This window comes from Peromyscus eremicus, unplaced genomic scaffold, assembly GCF_949786415.1.
Source record: "Peromyscus eremicus unplaced genomic scaffold, PerEre_H2_v1 PerEre#2#unplaced_483, whole genome shotgun sequence".
Classification (NCBI taxonomy): Eukaryota; Metazoa; Chordata; class Mammalia; order Rodentia; family Cricetidae; genus Peromyscus; species Peromyscus eremicus.
The window spans coordinates 144,828-169,317 of record NW_026734719.1 but is presented as its reverse complement, the minus strand read 5'-3'; the positions used below and the strand labels follow the sequence as shown (position 1 = coordinate 169,317).

The following is a 24,490-nucleotide window of genomic DNA, read 5'->3' as shown; positions in this document are numbered from 1 at the left end:
AGCAGTCGCTCCCCTTCAGGCAGGACGTACTCAGGCTCAAAACTCTTATCTAAACTCTGCCCTTTTGCTCCTGCAGAACCCGTCCCTGTGGGAGATGTGGAGAGAGGCTCCAGGAGTTCTCTACGGGTTCGCTACGGGGAGGTCATGCCTGTGTACCGGAGGGACAGCCACCGAGATGTGCAAGCTGGCAGCCATGACTACCCTGGCGAGGGCATCTACCTGCTCAAGTTTGACAACTCGTACTCCCTGCTGCGCAACAAGACTCTGTACTTCCACATCTACTACACTAGCTGAAGGACGCGAGGCTGGGGCAGGCTGTGTTTGCTGGCTGAAGCAGGCTGCCAGCTGGTGCCTCTTGTCTATAAGCAAGAGCCTCAAGTTCTGTGTGGGGCTTCTAAGCCTCGTGCCCTGCCTGGCATGCCTGACTATTGACCCCATGTAGCTTTCCCCCTTTCTTGGCTTCTGCAGGTGGTGGTGTAGTGCTTCTGTTCTGTGGTTCCTGACTCACACTCTTGTTTCCGACTCCAGCAAAAACCCTCTCAGACGGCCCCTGCGAGGCAGAAGGCTGAAATGAAGTAGAAGGGTGTCTTTTAAAAATTGATTCACGCTGGTAAAGCTTATCATTCAGGTTGCCGCTCACTCTTCTCCAGAGCCTGTAGTGCCGATATACCTAGCAGCGCCGACCCTCTTACATTTCGAGGTGCCAGAAGAGGGACAAGCACACTGTCTATGAAAGAGCCCAATACTCTGGATGGAGACTGCTCCGTCCAGCCCCTCAGCACTGCCATATTCCTGCCTGCTGGGTATCCTTAGTCTCTAGCTCAGGCTGGGAGCCCTCACTGCCTCGGATGGATATGATTATTCCCGATGGGTAGACCTTCCTCCTCTCTCTGTACCGCGTCTCTGTTTCTGCCGTGGAGCAAGAACTTCCGAGCAATTATGATCAGTGTCCTAGGATCTACTGAGAAGAAAAGTGGCCTCCATCACTTCCTGTCTCTGGCGCTTTCTCCCTTACTAAGGGTGCTGGTAGTTGATGAAGAAAAGGTGGAAAGCAGGCACTGAATTAGTTCAGAAGCTGCCCTTTTGGAAGTCAAGTACTAGTCGTCCCGAGTGCCCTCCTCACCCCCCTCCCCCCTCCCCCCACCCCCAACCTCCATCTTTAGGCTACGGTGTTATTTAGAGAGTTTGCTTTGGAACCAAATACAGTGAAACCCACTCAGGTTTGCAGTGATTCTGGGTTTGTGTTTTTTACAGAGGATGTAAACTTACGGTGTTCACGGTCCTTAGGGAAAGCAATCATGGAGTTTTGCTGTTGCTGCTGACTGTGTGTGCTCCTTACCGGACCAAAGCCTGCAGGGACGGCCTCTTGCACTCTGTTCCCCCTGAGGCTCTGGAGCCACAGAATGCAGTCGTGTTGCTGAGGGTGGCCACAGAGCACCAGGTGCTAAGGCCTCAGGGGGAGAAGGCAAACGATGAGGCGTGGACCTCCGAAGTGAAGTCATCTGCAACTCTTTGTTTCTTACTCTGGGTTGTCTGTCATGCTTCTGAATTTTGAGTAATTAGGTTTATTTATTACTTTATTTATGCTTTTTAAAGCACATTTCAGTTTGCCTTTGAAACAGTTCTCTGTTTCCCATGAGGCTTCCCATCTGCTCTGAGCCATTAGGCCACCTCTTTCATGGCGTTAAAGACGGTTTTAGGGCTTGGAAAATGATTGTATGTCATTCCTACATGCCAGCCCCGTGATGCTTTGGGAAGAGTCTGCCCTTTCAGAGAAGGCTGCCTCCAGCCTAGTCCGTGTGTAGGTCCATCTCAGCCCTCCCAGTGAGGAATGCGTGTGAAGGACGCCCCTGCACTGGAGACTGACTACCACCACTGTCGGATGTCAAAGTCCTTTTCCTCCTCTGACACTCTCTTCATGATGTTTCCTTTGGCACATTTCTTTATTGTGTGGTTGCCTTGCACCAAGCCCCTGCCCTACAGGAGGGATCACCCCAAGAGCAGGGTCTTGCCAGTAGGTCTGTGGTCAGGAACGAAGGGAATGCATCCTGCACCTCTGTTAACCTGAAAGCCAAGTGCAGGATGATGGATGGCCATAGCCTCTGGGTCGCCAATCAGCATCCGTACCTTCATTACTTCATCATTGCGATGTGTTTCCTAGGGAATTATACTGGCAAGAATCCATCTGTGAGAAATTAGCAGAGTATCTGGGCAGTGGAACAGGCTTGCTGGTCATCATGGCATCAGACGGCGGAGTTGAAGTTGAATCATGCTTTCACTGGTTGAGTGTAGTTTGTAGAAAAAACAGCCTTTGGAGCTCCTTTCCAGTCGGCGGCCCCGCTTACGTTTCCTGTTATCAACTCCTAGCCTGCTCTCAGAATGGCGCTGGCAGGCCCCGGTAGCAAGGCCCCGGGCCTTCCCACAGTATTTAGGCTTTGCTCTGTCTAGTCTTTTGTTCTTATCATGAAGTCATGGTGGCTTATTTTCTTGGAGCCCCAGTTCTCTTGTACCAGGGAAGTCCGTGGACTTCTCATCCCTCTAACGTGCCTATCACTGGCTGGCCATTCTGCCACATTTATTTCTTACTGGTTTTTCCTCAGCAGGGTTTCTTTGTCTCATGAACGTAAAATAGCTAAAAGAAGACATGCCCACTGTATGATGACTCACTATTCTACACTAAATTTTTACAATTAAGAGAACTTGAGAGACAAAGTATTATTTCTGGAAGACACAGGTAATCACAGAGAATACATACGCGAAAACACACATACCTTGCAGGTAGTGTCATTTCCTTAGTCCCTCCTGTTCAACTTGCAACAAGCAAACAATGAAATAACTTGTTTGCTTTTATCCTGTCATGCTCTCTAGAGCACAAGGAAGTACTATGCAGTTGAAAGAAAGGATTTTGTAAGAAGGCAGATTGAGAGTCTTTACACAGAGTGGCTGCGGTTCTTAAATCTCTTCAATGTATCTAATTTTGCTACTTTGTTAAGAAACAGGACTTTTAAAAAAGACATACCCTAAAGTGCTATTTTTTCCAACATCTTATGAAAAATTTCAGCAAACAAAAAAGCATACACTTAGATCCCACATATATTTTTAAATTACAAACTGCCGGTTTTTAAACAAAGATTGTACCTTTTAGTTCCCTTTGACAAGTATCCAGTTAGAGGATGTTCCCTTCACAGTGAGTCAGCTCTGGCAGAACCTCTGCTCCAGCAGATCTCTTTCGTTCAACGCGGGCTGCCACAGGAATGGCCGTTGGCCTCCGTCTCTCAGAAAGCTAGCTGTATGTCCCTTACTTCCGACGGTAACCTCAGTGGCTTTCCTCCCTAACTGCATGTCGCTGTGAAGGTGACTGCGTAGCTGCATCGAAGGCTTTCCTTCTCATCCCTCGCTCTCCTGACATATCCTCAGGACGCTCACATGCAAATACACTCTTCAGATACCACGTGGAAATAGGTAGCAGCTTGAAAGTAGACTATTCTTAGTTAGTTTTCTTATGGATGGATCAATGCACTTTAAAAAATATTTTATTTGGTATCTAAGAAAAATGGACTTTGAAAGAAATGTATATTGTCTGTCCCATTATATGAATACAGACAAGTTAATCTGTAAATGTTTTATATTCATGGAATTAGATATTGTTGTGGACCTTATAATATATACATTTTGATTTTGGTGAGTCCTACTCAGTTCCTTCTGTGAGAGAATTGGGCAAAATCCCAACCCTAAAGTTTATGATTGTATATTTATGTTTAAGGAGCACTCTGCAAAATGTTGCCTTTGACGTGAGAGTCCGTGGTTCTAAGGTGTGGAATTGAGTGACCCTATTATTTACGTAGAAGACTTTTCTAGTAGATAAGGGTGGGGCACAAATTCAACAACTTTGTGCTGCTTCAGAACTGCCTCTTAAATGGACAGCAAAGGGTAAAAATGGGGTCGAACAGAGGGGAGAGCGAACACACTGTCAGGTATGTCCCAGAATTCATTTAGTGCTTTGGTGGCGCTTTGCTCACTGGCACTGTTTTGTAAGCCAGAAGCCTTACCGGTTCTCCTTGTGCTCAGCGGAGAATCCTCCAGCCCACTTTGCCATCTGGCAGCAGAGTCGGCCAGATGCATTTTTGAGTAGGTCTCCTCTGCTAAATGTAACCATGACCTGAGGATTGACTTCCTGTCTCCATCCTTTGGGGTTTAAGAGAGATAACAGGATGAGAGAAGGCCAAGAGTCAGTTCCACTTGTGGTGCTGAAGCCACAGTTGTGAATGTGTCCCTGCAGGCATAATTCAGATGCATTTTGTCCACCACCACAAAACCGACAGCCATGTGAGTGCTGGGGTAGCAAGCAGGCCTCCTGCAGGCTGACAGCATCACCACCTTGAGCCACACAGAGCAAACCACACACAGTTTTCTCTATTAGAGCTTCTATTTGGAGTTTCTCCTGATGCTAAGCATCCACACTGACCCCTGTCCCTAGTTTTTTCCATATTACCAGAAGTGTAGAATGCCTACACTCTGAGAACAGGGTAGCATGGGTCCCTTCAGAGTCTCACTGTTTGAAAAGGTGAGCTTCCATCTGAAGAAGGGAATTGGTGTCATTGCTGCTGTGCGGTACGTCGTTAGGGGATGTGTTCTGTAAAAAGCAAGTCACTGTATTCATTGTGTGCATGTGCTCAGGGACCTATCACACTCCTTCGGGGTATGAATGAGTATCAAAACCCAGTCGTAAGCTGGGTATCTGATTTCCAATGACCTAAGCAAGCACTCTTTGTTCCTGGTGGTGTTTGCAGGGACACTCAGCAAGAACTCCTTGGATCTGTATGTATCTGATGCTGGTGGGTGACAGCCTTTTGCTTTGTATAACTCATGTAGCACCCGTGGACATTCCCAAAGAACACCCAGTTTTCTAAGGTGAATTGTGATCCAAAGTGTAGGGAAACATTGTAAGTATTGTGTGGCCAGATTGCAGTCACTGTTCCCTCTAGATGTAGTATTGCTTTCTTGGACCAAGAAGGCTAACCAGAGCCTCTGAACCACTGTCTCAAAGCTAAGAAAATACAATCAATGATATAAAGCCTGATAGGATACTGATAATTTGGCTCCCTTACAAATAGTCATTCCTCACGAACAAAGTATAGACAGGACACTGGCTGAGAAATTGTAGGGCTGATCCCTGGTTTGAATCCATGATCTGATCCATGATTTTTAGCATGTGGAACATAGACAGCTCTTCATTCTAAGATACACTAAAATGGTGCCCCAGAGACCTAGAAATACATGCTGCTTTATGAAATTTCAGTTTCCTGTCATTTTAATCAGGTAGCTTTTTGATTTATCTGGGGGTAAAATTGTGTATTTGAAATGACTTATGGGAACAGAGTTTATTTTCTAAAGTTCTGACAGGATTATGAAAGATTCTGAAGTTTGGAGTTGCAATGATGTATAGTATTCCTGAAGAGCCCTTAATTCACTGTCAGTTGAAGGGGGTCCTCCTAAACTCCTCATCACTCAGGGTTGAAATGCCTCGTCTGTAATGTCTCCTTGCTATTGTCATTGTTCATTCTTAGGTTCAGGCCAGGACTCATCTAGAAAACATTATCTTAATTTCTTCTCTCATATCCTGAGTAGTACATTTTATTAAGACGTTTTATGTTAAAAATACATCTTGTGTCCGGTTCTGAGATAATTGTCCCCTAAGTGCATTAGCTTTCATTTAATCAGTCTGACTTATTTCCACTTAGCCATGTTAAAGAACAAGCCAGTCTGGAAAAAGCAATCCCATGATGCATGACTTTGGTATATCCATGTTCCCTTAATAATGGGAAGTGTTTTGAAACTCACAGAAGAAATGTTTGATGCTTTGTAATAAAACGTCACTTGTAAATGCTTTGTAACAAAGTGATAGATTCTAGAGAGCAGAGTGGATAAGCAAAATGGGAAGGCAGAGAGATGCCTGGAGATTTCCTAACCACGATGCCATTTGCTTATACATCCAAAGGGAGCCATCATCATCATCCAGACAGCCGTCGGTGATTTAAAGGGGTTTGTGTTTTCTTTTCTTACTGTTGTGTATCATATGCTGCTGCCATGGTTACCAAAGGCCTGGGAGGGAAACTATATCACAGTCTTGTCTTTTTTCTTCAAAATGCAAACAAATCCAAACCAATCAGCTATTAGAGTCAACTTGTTTTACAAGTCACCCTGTCATGAGAAATGCTGTTAACATGTATGATTTTCACATGAAGAACTCTGTACCAATTGTCACTTAGTTCTTCTGTCCTCCTGAGTGGTTTTTCTTTCGTCATACTGTATATTTGCACTTCATGTGTGGCACTGAATGTGTTGCTGTGATACCCGGATGGATGCTGAGCCATGGTTAAACAGCTGAGTTCTGGTGTTTTTATATTATGTGACAGTTTTGTGAAATGCTTTTGTGCATTTTTTGTCTTCTTTTCCAAGTTTTGAAATCTGTCATAAATAAACTTGTTCACTGTGCACCTAAAATATTTGAGTTCTATCTTAATAAGCCCGGCTGATAACCATTTGAAATTTTGTCTTTTCTCTTCAGCTTAAGAGGAAAAGTATTCCGTGGACTCGTGTGAATTCTTCTATCATCTACTAAGATTATAAAATTTAAGAAAAATTGAGACTAAGATGAATGTCTGTATGTAAATTCCTGTCAGAAGGGATGATGGAGAGATGGCTCAGACATCAAGAAAGAGCACTTGCTGCTCTTGTAGAGGACCCAGGTTCGGTTTCTAGGACCTCATGGTAGCTCACAACCATCTGTAACTCCAGTTCCAGAGGATATACTCTTTTTCTGGCCTCCAGTGGCATTGTATGCACATGGTACATAGACATACATGCAACCAAAACACCCATGCACATAAAATAAAAATAAATTTAAAAATCTTTGGGGTTGAGAAATGTCCAAGTAGTGGAGAGCACTAGTTGTCTCACAGAGCACCTGGGTTTGGTTTCCAGCACAGCATGGTTATTCCTGCTCTAAGGGACCCCATGCCTTCCTCTGACCTCTTCAGGCACCAGACATGCACATGCCGCACATACATATATGCAGACAAAACATTAATAAAATTTAAAAAGTGTAAAAATAAGTCATCGGCAGCTCACAAATTGCAGCACTTGGCATTCAACAGTAATCTTAGAGTATTCACAAATCAGAATGGTGCCTGACCTCGGAACCAAGAGCTAGGTGTTATATTGCAATATAATGAGTATCTTATGAACATCTGTATCCACCTGCTTACTCAACACATTTACCTCTTCCTATAATGGATACATAAACTTTTTTGGGGAAAAATTCTGCTTTTTTGTTTTACACTCCACGCCTAGTACTAGGGATTGAATTATTGTTCCGTTTATTCTTCAACTTTTTCCTGCCTGCTTTACTCCTTCTGAAGTATTTCCTGAGATTCATTGCTCCCATGGGATTGGGACATCTTTCTCATGTAACCCAGTGGTGGAACCACTCAGATATATTCTTCCTCTACTGTGGCCACTCTGGCCCCAGGAACTGAATCAGAGCCTTCTGTGGCCCAGGCACACCAGAACCAAGTGCTGATTTTTACAAACCCGATAAATAAGACGGAAATGAAGGACTTTGAGCACTCAGCGTTTTGAGGGAAGTCCCTATTGAGAAATGCCCCTTACAAAGGTGATGGTCATTGATGTAGTTTAATGTTTAGGACAACTCCAAAATTCACAGAGACGTAATCCCCAATGCAATAGTATTGAGAGGTGAGGCCTTTAGGAGATGATTAGGCACTAAGGCTCTCCCTTAGTAAATAGGGTTTTAGTGTTTTATTAAGCAAACAGGAAGGAACTTTGGATCTTTTTTGTTCCTTGCCCCTCTCTCCCTTTTACTACAGGGATACTGCATCGATGGCACTATCCAGGAATCAGTAGCCTTCATCTGGCAGAGAACCACCTTCATTTTGGACTTCCTGTCCTCCAGAATTGAGAGAAAATAAATGCCTATTCTTTATAAATTGTCCAGTCTCCGGTATATTGTTATAGAGGTACAAACACACAAAGACAGTCTTGGGTTGGGTGATACATCTCGCCCCTCAATATAAGAATTTATTTGATGACGTGAATTGGAAGAGTAGGTAGTTTTAAAAACTCTGTTTCAAAGCATAACTATTACTTAAGCACTGTAGCCATCTGGTCTGGCTGCTGGAGAAAGTGTACACATCTAGGGGAAATATTTGCTCTTTTAGGATCTTCTAGGGCCCCCAAAGATGAATTTCAGGGCAAAGGGGAAGGACATCTTCCAACTTAGCATACACGTAGGGGGCAAGGCCAGGCTCAGGGCTTGATCAAGAATGAGCAATCCATGGTTTCTGGTTCAGATTAGTGTTTGGCCATGTAAGTTTCTTATGGAGAGACCAAGTAAGTCTCATCCATCCAGATCTAGACTCATTTAGGAAAAGGTTCCACATGGTAGAAGGGCAGCCCAGTTATGCCACTGGTCTCCCTTATTGCCATATCTACCTTCCTTTACTTCTCTGGCTTTGTTGAGACAAAAGCTGCCTTGGGAGAAAGAGTGGCCATCCCAGAGCTCAGAGCCTAGAGCAATTAAGAGGTGAGGCAACAAAGGGAGCCAGAAAAAGGAAGGAAGCACCCTGGGATTGAGCTAGAGAAAAGCTGAGAACAATGCTTCTACTCAAACAAGACACACAGACAACCTCAGCAGCGCAGGAGAAATTAAATATCAGATTTGGATCACAAAAGGTCACTTTGTTTTCCACCGCAGACACACCACCTCAATCTTCAACATTGCCAAGTTCTGGGACTTGCCCTTCCTAGGGTAGCAAGATATGAACTGTCACCCAGGTAATCTGAGCTGGAACTGGTCATGCACCTTCCCTTGCATGCAATCTTCCTTTGCCTTTGAGCGTCAGAAGCCAAGCTTGCCATAGGAAGAGCAAAAGGCTGTAGCCGGAAGGTTTCTTTGGTCCCGCCTGGCCCCGTGGTCCTGCAGCCACTTATAAAATAATCAGAGGCTTAATATTAATTATAATTGCTCAGCCATTAGCTCAGGCTTATTACTGATTAGCTCTTACATTTAAATTAACCCATAATTCTTATCTACGTTTAGCCATGTGGCTTGGTACCTTTTCTCAGTTCTGCCTTGTCATCTTGCTTCCTCTGTGTTTCCTTACTCTTCCCTCTCCCCAGCATTCTCCTAGTCTGCTGGCCCTGTCTATACTTCCTGCCCGGCTAACAAGACTTACTAACTGCTGAGTCCAGACATGGTTTCCAGCTAGCGGGGAAGTTCATCGTCTGGGACCCAGCTCAGTCCTCCCGGAACAAGTTGGAGGCCTGCCTTCAACTAATGACTAAACTCAGTGTAAATGTTTTCTGGAGTCAAGTTCAGTAAGAGGAGATGAAGAGGAGTTCAGGCTTCCCTATGGCACTTTGGTAAACCTGCCAGGCATTTTTAACCAGCATCTTTGTTTCATCTTCATGGCTGCCCCATGACAGGTGGCAGGGGTCTTGGTTTCGTCCCTGTTGCTGTGATAGAATACCCTGACAAAGGCAACGTAAAGGAAAAAAGGTTTATTTTAGCTCATGGTTTCAGGTTACAGTCCATAAGGGCAGGGAAGTCAAGGCATCAGTGGGAGCAGCTGATCATACTGCATCCACAGTCAGGAGAAGACAGCAGCGAATGCATACACACTAGTGCTCAGCTCGCTCTCTCTCCTCTGACAGGCTCCAGGATCCTCCGCCTAGGGGGTCCTCTACCATCCATGATGGGCGAGTCTTCCCACCTCAACATTACCAATCTGCCCCCCCGCCCCCCGACATTCTCCCAGGTGACTCGAGGTGTTTTTTCAAGTTGACAGCATTAGCCATTACAGCTGGTCATGTCTCTGCCCACGCCCACTCCTAACATATGACAGATGAGAGGATTAAGGCAGGATCAAGTTGAAGGGGAGATATAGTCTACTAATTTCAATTCTCTAGAGAAAACTCTAATGCTGGGGGCCTCAAAGAAATGTCATGGACTCCCAAGAGTTTCTGCTGCTTCCTGAGGGAAGAGGTCAAGTTCAAGTCCTCTTCTACAACTCACTCACTTCTGAGCCTGTTTGGCTTACCCAGCATCGGAGCCCTATTCCCCTCCCTGTACCGACGGGGCGTGGTTTGGGAGCTAGGCCCTCAGCTCAGCAGGCGTATCTGGCTGTCGACAGGGGTGAGACACTTGGAAAGCCTCTAAGGCCAGCAGGGCCTTGTTGATGTGACTGATGGTAGGGTAGGGGCTGAGGTCCACCTTGAACCTGTGACAGAGAAGCACTTGTAAGCCAAGGTTTTCAGGGACACTGCTGTGGGCAGTGGGCAAAGCAGAGGCAGGGCTGGGTGAGGCCCAGGGGTTGTGGTGCACAGGCGGAAAGCAGCCCTGCCACATGGGGCACCTCATTCACTGGGAAGCTCTGGGTAGGTCTGGCATCATCTGGCATCATTCACCTTCTGCTCTTCTCTAAGTAATGACTGCTTGTGAATTCCAGTGTCAGGCATTTGTGCAGACTGTCCCATCACCCACGTTACTAGCTTCTTAGGGGAGGGAACGCACCCTGCACGTCCATATCCCAAAGGGCAAGCACAAGGGCTGCCAGCAGGCCGATGGAGGGAACTCGAGCTCACGTCTAAGCAGACACTCCACATGCGGGTACAGCAAGCAGGTATTCTTGGGCGTGATTCCCTTAGACAAGCCACCTCCTCTTAGGAGCGAGGGCTGTCTATACAGGACCACCCAGGCTACAATGGGCACAGCAGGGACATTTTAATGATTTTTGCCATGTCTGTGCTAAGCCAGGGAGGGCAGTTGGTGTGGCCTTGGTGCAGGGAGTCCTTGGCAGCTAAAAAGGGTTGACATGAGCCGTTATTTCAGTAGCAGATGTGGAGGCCCTGGCTGGAGGGGAACATGAAGGAAGGTGACAGAGCGGTCGCTTACCTTTCAGCATTTGCCACTTGGGGTGCCAGGCACACATCAGCCATGGTCACCTAAAAGAAGGCCAGGGGAGTTTGCGCAAGGATAACCACCCCAGACTCACGGGCAAGGCTAGCTGCGTCCACTGCTGGCAGTACCAGCGCTGCCAACCCAACTTCCTGTCTGCTTCCGCTTTTCCCACCATCCCCATCACCCCCTCACGGTCCCCTCTGGAACTGCCCGCCCCTGTCCCTGCACCCCCCACCCCAAGCTGCAGCACTTCTCCCATGCCCTGCTCTGGTTTCCCTGACAACCAGCCCCGCGGTGGCCAGAGAAGGCCTGACTGCGTTGGCTGGCGGTGGTCACTTTGCTTGCTGAAGCCACCACCACTAGGGACTTAGTGAGGACTCACAGCAGAGAAGGAACCCGGGAACCAGACGGTCACAGGCCCAATGCCTCAGTCTGCATGCACCAAGGGCTCCTTAATCCTACAGTCTCCAGGTTGTGAAGGAAGGGAGACATTTGGTCTAACCCTTCGGCGGATGCCCAGACCACTTCACTGTCTCAGAAGTGTGCTCTTCTGGCCTAGACACCTCACACTACATCTAGAGCAGTGGATCTCGACCTTCCCAATGCTGTGACCCTTAATATAGTTCCTCATGTTGTGGTGACCCCCAACCATAACATTATTTCATTGCTACATCATAATTGTGATTTTGCTACTGCTCTGAATTGTAATGTAAATATCTGATATGCAGGATGTGTGATACGGGACCACTGTGAAAGGTTGTTTGACGCCCCCGCAGAGGGTCACTACCCACATATCGAGAAGCACTGCTCTTGAGTGAGCTGAGGTGTTTCCACACCCTAACTGCCCAGAGCAGAGGTTTGTATCGTATCAAGAGGCTGGTCCCAGGTCCCCCTTCAGGCATCTCCCTAGGATAAGGAGATGACTGGGTCTAAGTGGGAGAATGACAGCCTGGGGTCTGCACGAAGGTCACAGTGGGCAGGTCTGGGGACACTTACCTCATCTCCTACACAGTACTTCCCTGCCGTGCTCTGCAGAATCTGCTCCAGAGCTGTGGGGAAGCCACATGGACACTATTTACATCAGCCTCTCCAGGGCGTGGCCTCCATAGCTATGAAATAGGTGGATATTTCAGTGACAGGCTGGGGCCTGGGCCAGAGGCTGGTGTAGGGAATCCAGGACTAAGAATAATGTCTCCCATGGCTTCTCTGTCTATCTCAGAACAGACAAGACTTGCAGCTGACTAAGGCAACAGCTCTCACAGGCAGCCTAGCATTCTGAGGGCAGGAGACACTCTTGACTGGGGTGCCCAGTGAGATAGAGGTTGGGCCATCAACAAACTCTGTGGGACCACAGGCCCCCAGGTCTGGGGTTCACAGAGTTCTGGTGCTTAAAGCCATCCTTGAGCACCTGCCCAGCCCACCACCTTCCTGTCCACAGTTTTCTCATCTATCCCACTGTCAAGATCAAAGCAGCCTGGGAAGCTGGTTCAGATGCCCGCAGGCACGGATGAGTGTGAGGATCACTTCTCTGAGAAGTCACTCTGGACAGCTAATAAGAGTAAGGACTCACCATTAAAGCCAGAGGTGATAACCTTCTGGGCCCAAGGCAACTGGTTCTCCTGTCCCACTTGCTTCAGGACAGACAGGTTCTGCACAGCTCAAGAGAAGAAAAAAGAAATCTGATTGCTCTAGGAGCCAGCTTGGGTCTGTTCCTCTGTCAGGCCTCTGCATCGAAGCTCAGTGTCCATCTGCTCCAGCTGTTCACTGTCCCCCTCGCCTCTGGGCTACACAGGACCTTCCTTCCATCAGGTCTCTCAAGTTGGAAGTAGCCACCTTCTTGGGCTGCCCCAGGTGTCCCCAGTGATTTTGGTAGCAATATGCAAGAAGAGGGACACAGGATGCTGGCAGGATTGGCTGATGCAGCCACAAGCCAACGTCTCGTTCTCTCACACCCAACACTCTCCCCTACTTGGTCTCTTGAAAAGGGGCTGTGTGATACTGGGGGGAATTGACAGGAGGCCACTGAGGACTGGGGTGAGGCAGGTGTGTAGGTGTGCTGGGACTGGCTTCTAGTGACTGTGCCTAAGGTGCGATCCCCACTGTTAAGAACAGCAAGATGTCACGGGAGTCGTGGCACAGGCGCACCAGGATCTGAGCTTGGTCCTTGCTCTGGGACTACTTAGCTGCGTCACCCTGTGAAGTCACTGCTCCTTTTTAGAGCCATCACCTTACAAAGCAGAAGTTGGCACTGATACGTGGTTTGAATACTTGCCTTTCTACTTCACAGGTGAAAGCTTATTTTAAAAACCAAACAAACACCTTGTAAGAATCCCAGTATTAGCATCCTGTGGAGTGAGTTAGGGGTCTAGGTTCAGACTAGGGAAAACAGAAGATATGGCAATGAAGCAATTCACGTGGAGTTTCTTAGTTTCTAAGTGGTTACGAAAAGTTCTGTTTACACTATGCTGATCTACTGAGTGTAGAGAGTCACTATGTCTGAAAATGTATGTATCTTAATTTTTTTTTTAAAGATTTATTTATTATTATGTATACAGCATGTATGACTGTAGGCCAGAAGAGGGCACCAGATCTCATTACAGATGGTTGTGAGCCACCATGTGGTTGCTGGGAATTGAACTCAGGACCTCTGAAAGAGCAGTCAGTGCTCTTAACCACTGAGCCATCTCTCCAGCCCCTGTATCTTAATTTTAAAATAATATATTTCTGAATTACACTAATGATGAAAAATCATTAGAAAAAATGACACTAATAGACCTGTTCAATAAAGGGCTGCCATAACCCTTTAGCTTGTGACGAACTAAATAAAAACCTAAAACGCCATTATCTATGAAGCACAGTAAAGAAAGTGTGGTAAAGCAAGGCACAGGGAAGATGGGCAGGAGCTGCCCAGGATGGAGCTGGAGGCTGTACCTAGGCTACCCTGCCTCTTTCCCTGCCTCAAACATGTCTGCGCTCCTAAGCCTAGGAGCAGACTTGGAGCCTCATATTGATGGAGGACTTCTGGGATTCCTGCCCGCTTCTGCCATGTGGGCTAGGCCAAGGCCCCTGAGAGTTTTTCTTTGCTCCTCTCCTTCCCCGACCCACAAGCTCCCCCCACCCTCCTCACAGCGAGTGTGAAGGATGAGCGAGAGGCGTACGTACAAGAGAGCAAATGTAAGGGCGCCTAACCTGAAGGGGCTGGATGCCACTAGCGATGAGGTCGGAAATCATGCGCACAATGGCTTTTTTCTGTGGGTCCTGAGGCAGGAGACGTGGGGTGGGCCGAGTCTCTTCCAGGTACTCCATGATGGCCAGCTGTCCAGAGGGAACATGGAGGCAGGGAGAGGGCTTGGGATCCCTGGACCAGAGGGCAGAGGCCAGCAAACTACCTCTTCCCCATGGTACCACCACTACCTCTCCGCCCTCCTCAACTGAAGCACTGTAAAGGTCCTTCGGGGGGACCTTGAACTTGGTTCTCCACAGTCCGGCCTCCTCTCTCTTCCCTCTGCTGTATACTCAGTGAGTACCTATTATGCTCGGTGTCTAGCCACTTGTGCCTTAGGAAGACCTGTCGGGTCCTCTCATTCAGAACTCGGCCACTCCCAAGCCCTCTACTCACTGACTGGCCAATGACGATTCCATCAATCTTCAGGGTTGGCACTTGCTTCATGGGATTCAGGGTCTGAAATTCCTCAGAGAACTGTGGAGACAAGGCCATGGTGGACTAGGTGTCCTAGCTTGAGCTGCCTAAAGCAGAACCAAGCAAGTAGGAAAACGGTAGGCCTACCACCAATCCCTATTTCTCGTCCTCGGAGAAGGACTTGGTTCCTAAGGCCAGGCTAACCTCTGGGGATCCATGCAGTATCCTAGACCCCTAAGGTACAAGTTTTACCCCAGTGGTCTGGCTTTATGGTTTTACCTGTTAAACCAGCTCCTCACCCCATTTCTTTTTTGAGACATGGTTTCTCTGTGTAACCCTGGCTGTCCTGGAACTCAGCGATCCAACTGCCTCGGCCTCCCCAGTGCTGGGATTAAAGGCATGTGCTACCACCGCCCGGCTTCTTCCTGTACCCGTCAATGTGGCTACCAAGTCAGCTCCTACCTCAGACATCCATTGAGAGGGTCTAGTACAGGGCAAGGTCCCATTACCACCTGCCCTCATAAAGTCAGGCACTGATCCTAGTCCCAAGGCTCCCATTGCTGCCCAGGAGAGCCAGCCGCAGCCTCCCCAGTCACAGGAACCAGGAAACGCAGGCTTCCCTCCAGGGCACAGCCAGAGTTCCGTCTGGTACCTCTTCTAGGTCCGATTCTCATGTGTGGGTCCAGAACAGCTTCCTTACCTGTTGCCCCCCGTCCTTTATGAGGTTGATGGGCACCGTCTCATAGTCGATGCCTTTCAGTGCCAGAGCTAGGAGAGACCAGAGCGGAGTTAGGGGATGCCTTCTGGCTAGACTCTCAAAGACAGCCCTCCCAGGGCAATGTCAAGAGCCTCCTCCCTGCTGGTCAGCTCTACGCTGGAGTGAAGGTAATTTAGGCCGAGAGGGGCAGAGAGGCCAAAGCATGTATGCTTTACAAAGGCAGCACTCACGCTGCTGTGGCTTCCGGCTCAGTCAAGGTAGAGCCTCTGGGGTCCAGGAAAGGACTGTGGATAGGTGAGAGCCACCAGTGAAGGCTCAGCAGGTAGGGCAAGACTGGAGATCAGCTGCTTGGGTGCGAGCCCTACCACATTCAATTATTAGGTGTATGGCCTCGGAAATAACTTAATGAGTTTCTCTGCCTCAGTTTCCCCAGTGTGACAGGCAGCACTGTGTGGTAGTTGCAAGAGTGGGATTTGGCTAGGGGCTGAGCTTACTAAAAGGATATGATATGAGCTTAGCATGGTCAAGGTTCTTTGTCCAATTGCTGGTGCCAAGTCGAAGCAAATGGACATGGACTTGAGCCAGACCGCATGGTTCAAACTGCAGGTTTTCCTCTTAGCAGCATGATCGAGGGCAAATTGCTTAACCTTCTGTGCCTCAGTTGTCTCGTCTGTACAATGGGGACACTAAGAGTCTCTCCCTCCTATGATCACGCAGGTGGAAAGGGAGTCACGCCCACAGAAACTCCGGGCACAGAGCTCTCTGGTACGCAGTGCTGTGACGGTGACCTTTGCCAACAGCTGTGCTCACTGGAGGAGAGAAGGGCCAGATCTGGCCTAAAGCAGAAGGCTCTAGTTCCTGCTCTCCCCAAGTCTGTGGCCAGCTCCAAACAGTTCTGTTTGATCAGCCAGATCAAATAAAAACAGGGCGGCCAGCTGCTCCCCTGCCAGTTACCAGGGACCTCTGGATCTTGTGAACCTACTCTGGGCATGGTTGCTAAGGGGCTTTGGAGTGCGGTGTGACGGAAGTAGCACTCCTGAGGGGATAAACAACCCCCTTCCTCCCACTGCTACTGTCTTCTTGTCGGACTTTCTGGGTGGAAGTGCCATTCAGAGACAGAGGCTCCAGGAGAACAGGGATGCTGGCTGCTGGGAGGTGGGGGGATGAAGTCTTCTGTCCCGTCCCACCCCCCATCCCACCCCTCCAGAAGTTGAGCTCTTACCGATTCGAACTCTCCATGAACAGGAGCTTCGGAAATAGGAGTAGAGAACTGGCTGAGGAGAGAGAGGATGAGGGTGGACATTAATTTAGGCTTGGGTTTCCGGCCGTAGGGGCTTGCTGGAAGGAGGCCCCAGGTCCCAGGCAAAAGGCTCTAAGCACCAGTTTCTTGCACTGGGACTCCTTACTGGGGCATGCACCTCAGCAACTCAGGCTTGTCTTGGGTCCTAGTTATACTATGAGTTCCTGAGGTACAAGTGTCGCTCCAGAGGAAGCAGCTTTCAAGTGCTAGCCTTCCTTACCTTGCCAGTCATAGTGCGGTTGCCTCCCAAGGAATGTTTTCTCTCAGAGAGCTGTGAGGCATGGGGAGGAACCCAAAGGGGTGGGTCCCAGGAGCCAATGGGAAAGCAGGCTAAACAGGCCCAGAGGATCCTGGACTCTGGTCAGAAAGGGCATCTTTTCATCTTGTGGGAGGTTTCTTTTGCTCTTGGTTGGGGCAAGTTTAGCAATCGGGCATACACTGTAGCCTGGCTCTGAGGTAAAACGGTCTATGGTGAAATGAGCTCAAAGTGGACAGACTCGGAGTCCAGACCTGGGCCAGGAAGCAGCGGTGTGTGACTGGGACACATCCCTGCTTTCTCTGTTCTTCAGCTCCTCTGTTTATAAAACAAAAGGCCACCCTAAAATGATGACAGAAGTCCCTTTCGCCCCTGGTAGAGACCAGGCTTCTTACTTATTGATGCTCTGCTGTCTGTCACCTTGGAGCTCCATTCTCAGATGGCCTCATAAGAATAGATGGCAGATAAACCCATTTGTCCAAAGGCGAGGCTGCAAGCTGGAGGCTCACAAGGCCCTGTCTGGTTTCACAGTACCAATGGCCCCTCCCTTATGAGTGTTCTACTTAACTTTTCAATCTTACAATGATGAGAAAGTGATACGTATTTGGTTTAGAAACTTCACTTTAAATTGTGAGTTTTGGGCAGTGGCATTTAGCTACAGCTTGGTGATCGTGGGCTGGTTATCAGGGTTACTGTGAGACATTGACCATGAGAGGGTGGCGAATATGATCAGAATTGCTGAAGAAGGCCTTGTGTAATGTGTGTCATACACTGACTGTACCAAGGGTGACCAGAGTCATGGTAACCACTACTGCTCTCCCTATGGTCCTTAAGGAGGAAACCAAGTATCTTAGGTAATTTCTGTTCTTATCTAATGGTAACTGCACACCATAGTCTTAAACTTCAGGTTATGCCTTCAAAGACTTCCAGCGGATGCCTGAAACCATGTACTACCAAAACCCCATATCTAGTATTTTTTTCCTTATAAATCACCTTAGTTTCTTTTCCTGTTGCTATGATAAAATACCCTGACAAAGGTAGCCCAAAGAAAAATTGTTTATTTTGGCTTATAATTCAAGATACAGTCCGGGGGGGGGGGGGGGCGGGTCAATCAACACAGTAGCCTGAAACAGCTGGTACCACCATATCCATAGCAGAAAAACAGAACAGTGAATGTGTATTGCTGCTCAGCTAACTTCCCCCTTTTTCTGGGCCCAGACCCAACCCAGTGTGTCACCCTCCCACGTCAATTAATCTGATAAAGATAATCCTTTACAGATATGGCCAGCGGTTAGCCTAATTTAGAAACTCTCTCAAAAGTGTGTCTGGAGGCTGGTCTCCTACGTGAGCCTAGATCCTTTCAAACTGACACCAACCATCACATACATACAAACATACATACCTAAGGTTTAATTTATAAATTAGACATGATAAGAGATTGCCAATAATAATGATATAGAATAGTTTTAATAATTTACTATGACTTACTATAATAAGATTGCTGAGATTGCTACTTGAGCCTTGAGGCCAACAGTATGTAAGACAAGGGTTACTCACACAAGCACTGTATTATCTGGGCAGCCTAACCACTAAAGCATCTATTAAGTGGCTAATAGGTGGGCAGTGTACATAGCATGGATATACTAGACAAAGGGGCAATTCACTGCCCTCTGCTGTGTGAGATTTCACCACAGCACTCAGAAAGGCTTGCCATTCAAAACTTTGTCTCTGAAATTTTCCAGATAACCAAGGTTGACCACAGATAAGGAAATCATGGGAAGAAAAATAACAGCTAAGCACCAACTGCAAACCATCCGGTGATGTTTGCATTTGCACAGTTACATTTTACTATCAAGTAGAATGTCCATTTAATCAGCGCACCTGGAAGAACTGTGTTTCCAACTCAAATATGCATTTTGATTATTCTGGCAATTTTAAATTATTTGCAGTTTTGCAGTTGTGGGAGGTTCAGCCCATGCTAGGCGCCACTTCATAGCTACACCCCCCCCAGCTGTTTTTATACCATTTCTTGCATGATTAAAATTCCGAAAATCACATCTGTATGTGGAAAATCTACACAATATTAACCTGATGCAGTGTCGGTTGTATCTAATGTACCACCTTCCCGCACAACGGGCCTCAAACTTTATGCATGAAACTCAACAGTCCCTTATAAAACAGATTCTCAACCTTATTCCACCAATGGCTTAAATACACTGGCTCTAGGATGGACTTAGAAAATTAGGATTTAAACCAGGGAGGCGCCAGACGCGACGTGGAAGGCGAAGGCAGGAGAGTCGGGAGTTCAAAGTCAGGTTGGACTACATAACAAGACCTTGTTTCTTAAAACCAAACCAACAAAACAAAGACAAAATTAAAGACCTGGGAAGCCACCCCAAGTGACTGTTAACGACGGAAAGTGTTACATCTAGCCTTTGGTGCATGCCTGGACCAACAGGCCGGCCGGCCGGGAGGTGCACGCAGGGCACCGCGGAATTGCAAACGTTTGAAAGTCCTACATGAGGTCTGTACACACGAAGTAGGGAAGGGCCCTCCCTTACTGGATGCCACGCAGCTTAGCCTTCCCGACTCAATCAGAAAGACTCCTTAGCGCTCGGCGGCCAGCGCGCAGGTGCAGAGCGGCCCGGCGCACGGCATGCCGGGAGTCGTTGTGGGGCCGTGCGGCGAGGCGCGCTCCCCGCACCCCACCCCCCACCCCCCGCAGCTGTTCTCCGTGTTTCTAAGTAGCGACCCTTAACCCCGGAGGCGCAGCACAGACCTTCCCGGCTTGCATCTCGCACGTCGGCCAGCCAAGAAAGTCAGCTCTGGGGACTAGAAGATGACTGAGGCCTAGCGGGGTCCAAAGAGCGAGGGTCGGACTAGATGGGGTTCCCTCCGTCGTGTGGGCCCCGCCCCCGCCCCAGGCGCTGCTGGGAGTTGTAGTTCGTGAGCCGTCCCGGGTCTCTTGGTCCTTCAGCGTCCCTCCGCCTCCCGCAATGCTCTACTCCTCAGGCCGCTTCTTAGCGGTCCGGGCGGCCACTACAATTCACGCCCCGCCCAGAGCCCGGGGCCTGGCGCTCCGCGGGAAGCGGAGGGAACTACAAATCCCAGGGCACCTCGAGCCGCCCTCCTATGACTCCTTGACGGGGCTGCGGACAAGACCCAGCGCGCCTCCGGTCCGGAGGGTAATCCTCAGAAAGGGGAGGATGCCGCCTGCCATAGGCGGCGGCCTAGCGGGATCCGAGCTGCGTCCCCGGAGGGGCCGCTGCGCGCCGCAGGCTGTCAGGGCCGTGGGCCGGGACACGGTCCCCCGGGTTGCAGCACGGAGGCTCAAACGGCCTGCTTGGAGCTCGCGGCACTTCGAGGCGGCAGGCCGGTGGGCCACGCTGGCTGTGGTGACGCTGCTGTCCTTCGCCACCCGCTTTCACCGGCTGGACCAGCCGGCGCACATCTGGTAAGTGGCGGAAGGGACTTGGCGGGCACCATGGCAACTGAGAGGGAGGGATGCCTCCCTCTGATTGGCCTGAGGGCACGAAGGGGGCGGGATTCACTGGAGGCGTGACAAGTCTGTGATAGTCCCTGAGGGTTTTTTTTGGGGTGGGGTGGGGTGGAGGTGGAGGTGGGGTGGAGGTGAGGGACCGCTTCTCTGTAAGTCCAGTCTCTGAGAAGAATAGATTTGCTCTGATGGGTCTCAGGGTTTGCAGAAGAGGTTCTCACGTCTTCTAGGCTACCTGGTTTTTGAATGGTGGCACCCAGAGGTGCTTTGAACTTTCCTCAGAAAATAGTACATTCATAGTACATAATTTCCCAAGGCCTGGTTTTCAAAGGAAAAAAAAAAAAAACCCAACAACTTAGGGTCTTTAATCCTATAAAGACAATTTGGGTATCCAGGGATGGTTGCACAGATTCCAGGCAGCAGGTCTGGTGTGGTCCTGTGAGAATAGAATTAATTTCTAGAAGGCTTTATTTTGTATGATACAGATGCTGGCTTGAGGCTGAGTTAAAGCTGAGGCTAAGTCCATAGGTTAACTTGATCTTTAGCTAAAAGGAATGTTCTATATTCTCTGTCTTGCCAAAGAGAAACAGTGTAGAAGGTGTCACAAATGGAACTTACTGAACAAAAAGAAACCAAGCAAACACAGTCTCAGGGCCACTCTTCCTGGAAATTAATAAGTTAGCTGCGAAACACTGCTGTTTCGTGGCTGCTGGGAAATGTCACTGCTGGGTTAGAAGACTCAGAAGACTATTGCAGGAAGGGAACTAGGTGTCAGCAACCTTGGAGTTAGGGTCCCTCACCCCCTGCCGAGTCCCACTGGATGCCGGGCCATGCCCGAAGAGATGACTGCACCTGCAGTGGGTTGCATAAGGTCCGAGGAATGACAAGTTTGGGAAACCTGTTTGATCACAAGCAGTAAGTAGCCCTGTTCTAGCGGGAGACATCGCCATCCATCTCGGGTTTGCTTGTTGCAAGCACAGCCCTAAGAAATGGCCCAGGTAAAATGCAGTCAGGGCATTCTAGGCGCATTCTTGGCCCACGTGTGGATATATAAGACACTGAGGGAGGACTTTCTCTCCTAGCAGGCTTTATTACCCCTCAGTCACAAACCGCCTTGACTTCTAGCAGATGTTTCATGTTAATATACAACTCTGTTAGCTACTCCAATTAGCATGGCTGACAGAGGCAGAGACCAAATCTGTTCAGTTTGTCTCATACAGTATTTAACTGTGGCTACTGTCAGTGAGACTCCAAGCAGCAGGATGATGCCAGCCTTTGGTATTCACCTCAGCTATGTCCTACAGGGTCCTGGATTCAGCCTCCTATGAGTAAGTCCTGATGAGGGACGAGTAAGTCTTATTTCAGACAGCAGTTTAGATTGATTCTGATCTTTGGTACCATTGCCAATAATTACAACACTCCATTAAAACGGTGCACCTCTATGTCTAACGGAGAGACATTCAGTGGCCTCGTCCTTATATACTAGCACGATACCTAAAGAGATGCAGGGCATTTATTTGGATGATCCATTTATTTGGATCATCATTTAATTGGATTAGGCAGTATCATTGAGTAATTGAAGCCCAGTGACTGTATGGGCATAACTAAGGTCCCTAGTACTTTAGAGAAGAGTACATGATGCACTTTATAGAGTGAGATAAACAGAAAATTGTGCCATCTGTGCATTAGCACACATACCAGGGAGCTGCTTTTTGGGGAGTTGGTACTGATGTCATCAGCCACATGAGAGCAGCTCAAGACTGTCCATGTCCATCCAGTCCATCCACGTGAGTTTTTCTGTTTCCAGCTGCAGGTTGAGTTACTGTTATCAGCAGCCACTTAACGTAAGTGGCCCATCTGAATGTTGCCACACTTCGGGGTTTGACTTAGGGGACAAAGAGAAAATTAATGTTTCCATTCTCTGTACATCTCCAGAACTCTAATGTCTTTCTTCCTCAGGTGTTGAGGTTGTTTCTGTCCATAACTCTGCCCATGATGGTAGTGTGTCCAATGCCAGTTTCTATTTGCCTTGTAATCTGTTTATATCTAGACCTTATTACCACAGGCGTTGTTAGAAAACTCACAGAGACCTATTGTGTCTTCTCTCTGACACAGGTAGGCATTGTGGGGAGACTTGTACTCAGCTAAGTGTCATTGTGTTTATGTTCTAGGCCATTTAGCTCCAGTTAGACAATCCAGGAGACGAAACTAGAGTTAAGTTTGAGTATTGTCACTTCTCCTTACCCTTCTCTGCTGATCTAGAGTGTCTGTAAGAAGAAAGACATACCGTGGTCACGGAAACCCCAGTTTTCCTAAGCAGCTTTGTATAGCTCCACTCCTTTTTTTCTGATAGTTGATAGTTAAGAGGAGATGAACTTTTGTGGGGATGAGTACATAAGGACCAGACTGTTGTCTAAAGTATGTAGGCCATGAGGAGGTGATGGGGGTCGAGTCAAACCTTTTTAGTTGGCTTCTGAGGAAACTGTCCAGTACTTGACAGTATCAGTTGTTTGTGGATGATGGGAGCATGGGTGGTCTGTTATTACCTTGACTGTTGGCCCATTGTTAGATGACCATGTGACAAAAAGGTGTAGCACTGTCAGACTAGATGGTTTGGAAAGCTGGTAAAATGACATTAATTGTAAGGACCACAGTGGTTTATCCAGAGTCCCTGAGCCGGAGCTGCAGCCTTTCTGTAACTTGAGAAGGTGACAGCAGCAATAAGTACCGATGAGGACAGCAGTGGACTCTTGACACCGTGTCTTAGGAGCAGGTAGTCATTGCCCAGTGGAGGATTCCTTACTACTCAAAGCAAGTAGGCCAGCTTTTGGCAGGAACCTGGTGCAGCAAGCTTTCTTGTCAGACTATCTTTGGACCGCCAACCCACAAATAATGACCTGGAGACTTACTGTTAATTATGAAAGCTTGGCCTTAGCTCAGGCTTTTTCCCAACTAGCTCTTTCTTATAACTTAACTAACACATATTTTTTAAATTTATGTTGCGCCATATGGCTTGGTTACCTCTTAGTGTGGTACATCCAACTTGCTCTGAGTTTGCTGGTGAAATCGCATGCCTAGATTCCTTCTCCCAATTTCTCTCTCTTTGCCCGAAAGTCCTGCCTATTCTCTCCTGACTAGCTATTAAATATTAATTTAACTATTAAACCAGTCAGAAAATGCCTTAAGCAGAGACACATCTTTACAGTGTAGACAAATATTCCACAACAGCCTGGGATACCGTGGTGGCTTCTGCTTCAGAGACCTATGGTCCTTTCAAACTTGGTGCTCCTGGCTGCTCTTCCAGAGGTCCTGAGTTCAGTTCCCAGCAACCACATGGTGGCTGAAAACCATCTGTAGAGAGATCTGGTGCCCTCTTTGGGCCTGCAGGGATACATGCAGGCAGAACACTGTCCACATAATAAATAAATAAATCTTAAAAACAAACAGTGCTCAATCAGTTCATGATACCACATGTGTCTTCACGCCCTGTGCAATACAGGCGAGGCTGGATGGTGTAGGCTTGATGAGGAGCTTGAGTGTAGCTATTCACATCAGACTACATCCTGTATGATGGGTGTATCATGAGTAAGCAGGACTATTCTATCAGTAGGCCGACAGTTTCCAGCTTCTTGGAGAGTGTCTTGAGTCTCTCAGTACATAATCTTCCAAGTGGTATGTCAGACCTTTCAACTTTGACTGTAGTCAGGCAGCCAGAGTTATTGTCTTCGTTAGAGTTACTATTGCTGTGATAAACACCATGACCACACTAACTTGAGGAGGAGACGGTTTATTTGGCTTACCTGTCCACATCTCTGTTCATCATCAAAGGAAGTCAGGACAAGAACTCAAGCAGGGCAGGAACCTGGAGGCAGGAGCTGGTGCAGAGGCCATGGAAGGGTGCTGCTTACTGGCTTGCTCTCAATGGCTTGCTCAGCAGCTTCCTTATAGAACCCAGGACTACCAAGCCCAGGGATGGCACCACTCACAATGGGCTTGGCCCTCCCCCATCAGTCATTAGTTAAGAAATATCCTACAGGCTTGCCTAGAGCCTGATCTTATGGAGGCATTTTCTTAATTGACGTTCCCTCCTCTTGGATGA

General features: G+C 48.1%; 3 protein-coding genes across 5 annotated transcripts in view; 2 read left to right on the top strand and 1 right to left on the bottom strand.

Moving 5' to 3' along the window:
* The window catches only part of Tmed8 (transmembrane p24 trafficking protein family member 8), a 31,809-nt gene extending 31,170 nt beyond the window's left edge, over positions 1–639 (top strand). For both annotated transcript variants that reach the window (XM_059252908.1, XM_059252907.1), the window contains exon 6: positions 77–639. In XM_059252908.1, coding sequence (XP_059108891.1) covers positions 77–294 — 218 coding nt within the window. In that variant the 3' untranslated portion in view covers positions 295–639. The remainder of the gene's footprint in view (positions 1–76) is intronic.
* Positions 640–9,823: 9,184 nt separating this feature from the next.
* Positions 9,824–19,808, bottom strand: Gstz1 (glutathione S-transferase zeta 1). Its single transcript, XM_059252904.1, has 9 exons — positions 19,675–19,808; positions 16,562–16,613; positions 15,322–15,389; positions 14,601–14,681; positions 14,171–14,296; positions 12,552–12,630; positions 11,978–12,030; positions 10,976–11,025; positions 9,824–10,301 (listed from the first exon to the last, which is right to left on the bottom strand). The coding sequence occupies exons 1-9, from the start codon at positions 19,687–19,689 to the stop codon at positions 10,175–10,177; spliced, it is 651 nt and encodes a 216-aa protein (XP_059108887.1). The 5' UTR covers positions 19,690–19,808; the 3' UTR covers positions 9,824–10,174.
* Pomt2 (protein O-mannosyltransferase 2) overlaps positions 19,605–24,490 on the top strand; it is a 42,828-nt gene continuing 37,942 nt past the window's right edge. The window contains exon 1 of one of the 2 annotated variants that reach the window (XM_059252902.1): positions 19,605–20,349. In XM_059252902.1, the coding sequence (XP_059108885.1) occupies positions 19,892–20,349 (458 nt within the window). In that variant the 5' untranslated portion in view covers positions 19,605–19,891. Of the gene's footprint in view, positions 20,350–20,758; positions 21,307–24,490 lie in introns of those variants that run through there. The other variant, XM_059252903.1, reaches the window with a different exon arrangement.

What these genes read in the sequence shown, in the direction of transcription:
- Gstz1 (XM_059252904.1), bottom strand. An exon ending in GTGGCATCCAGCCCCTTCAG is followed by an intron (nt 12,631 to 14,170) that starts GTTAGGCGCCCT and finishes TGAGCTGTGCAG; the next exon opens with AACCTGTCTGTCCTGAAGCA. An exon ending in AGTACTGTGTAGGAGATGAG is followed by an intron (nt 11,026 to 11,977) that starts GTAAGTGTCCCC and finishes GCCTTCTTTTAG; the next exon opens with GTGACCATGGCTGATGTGTG.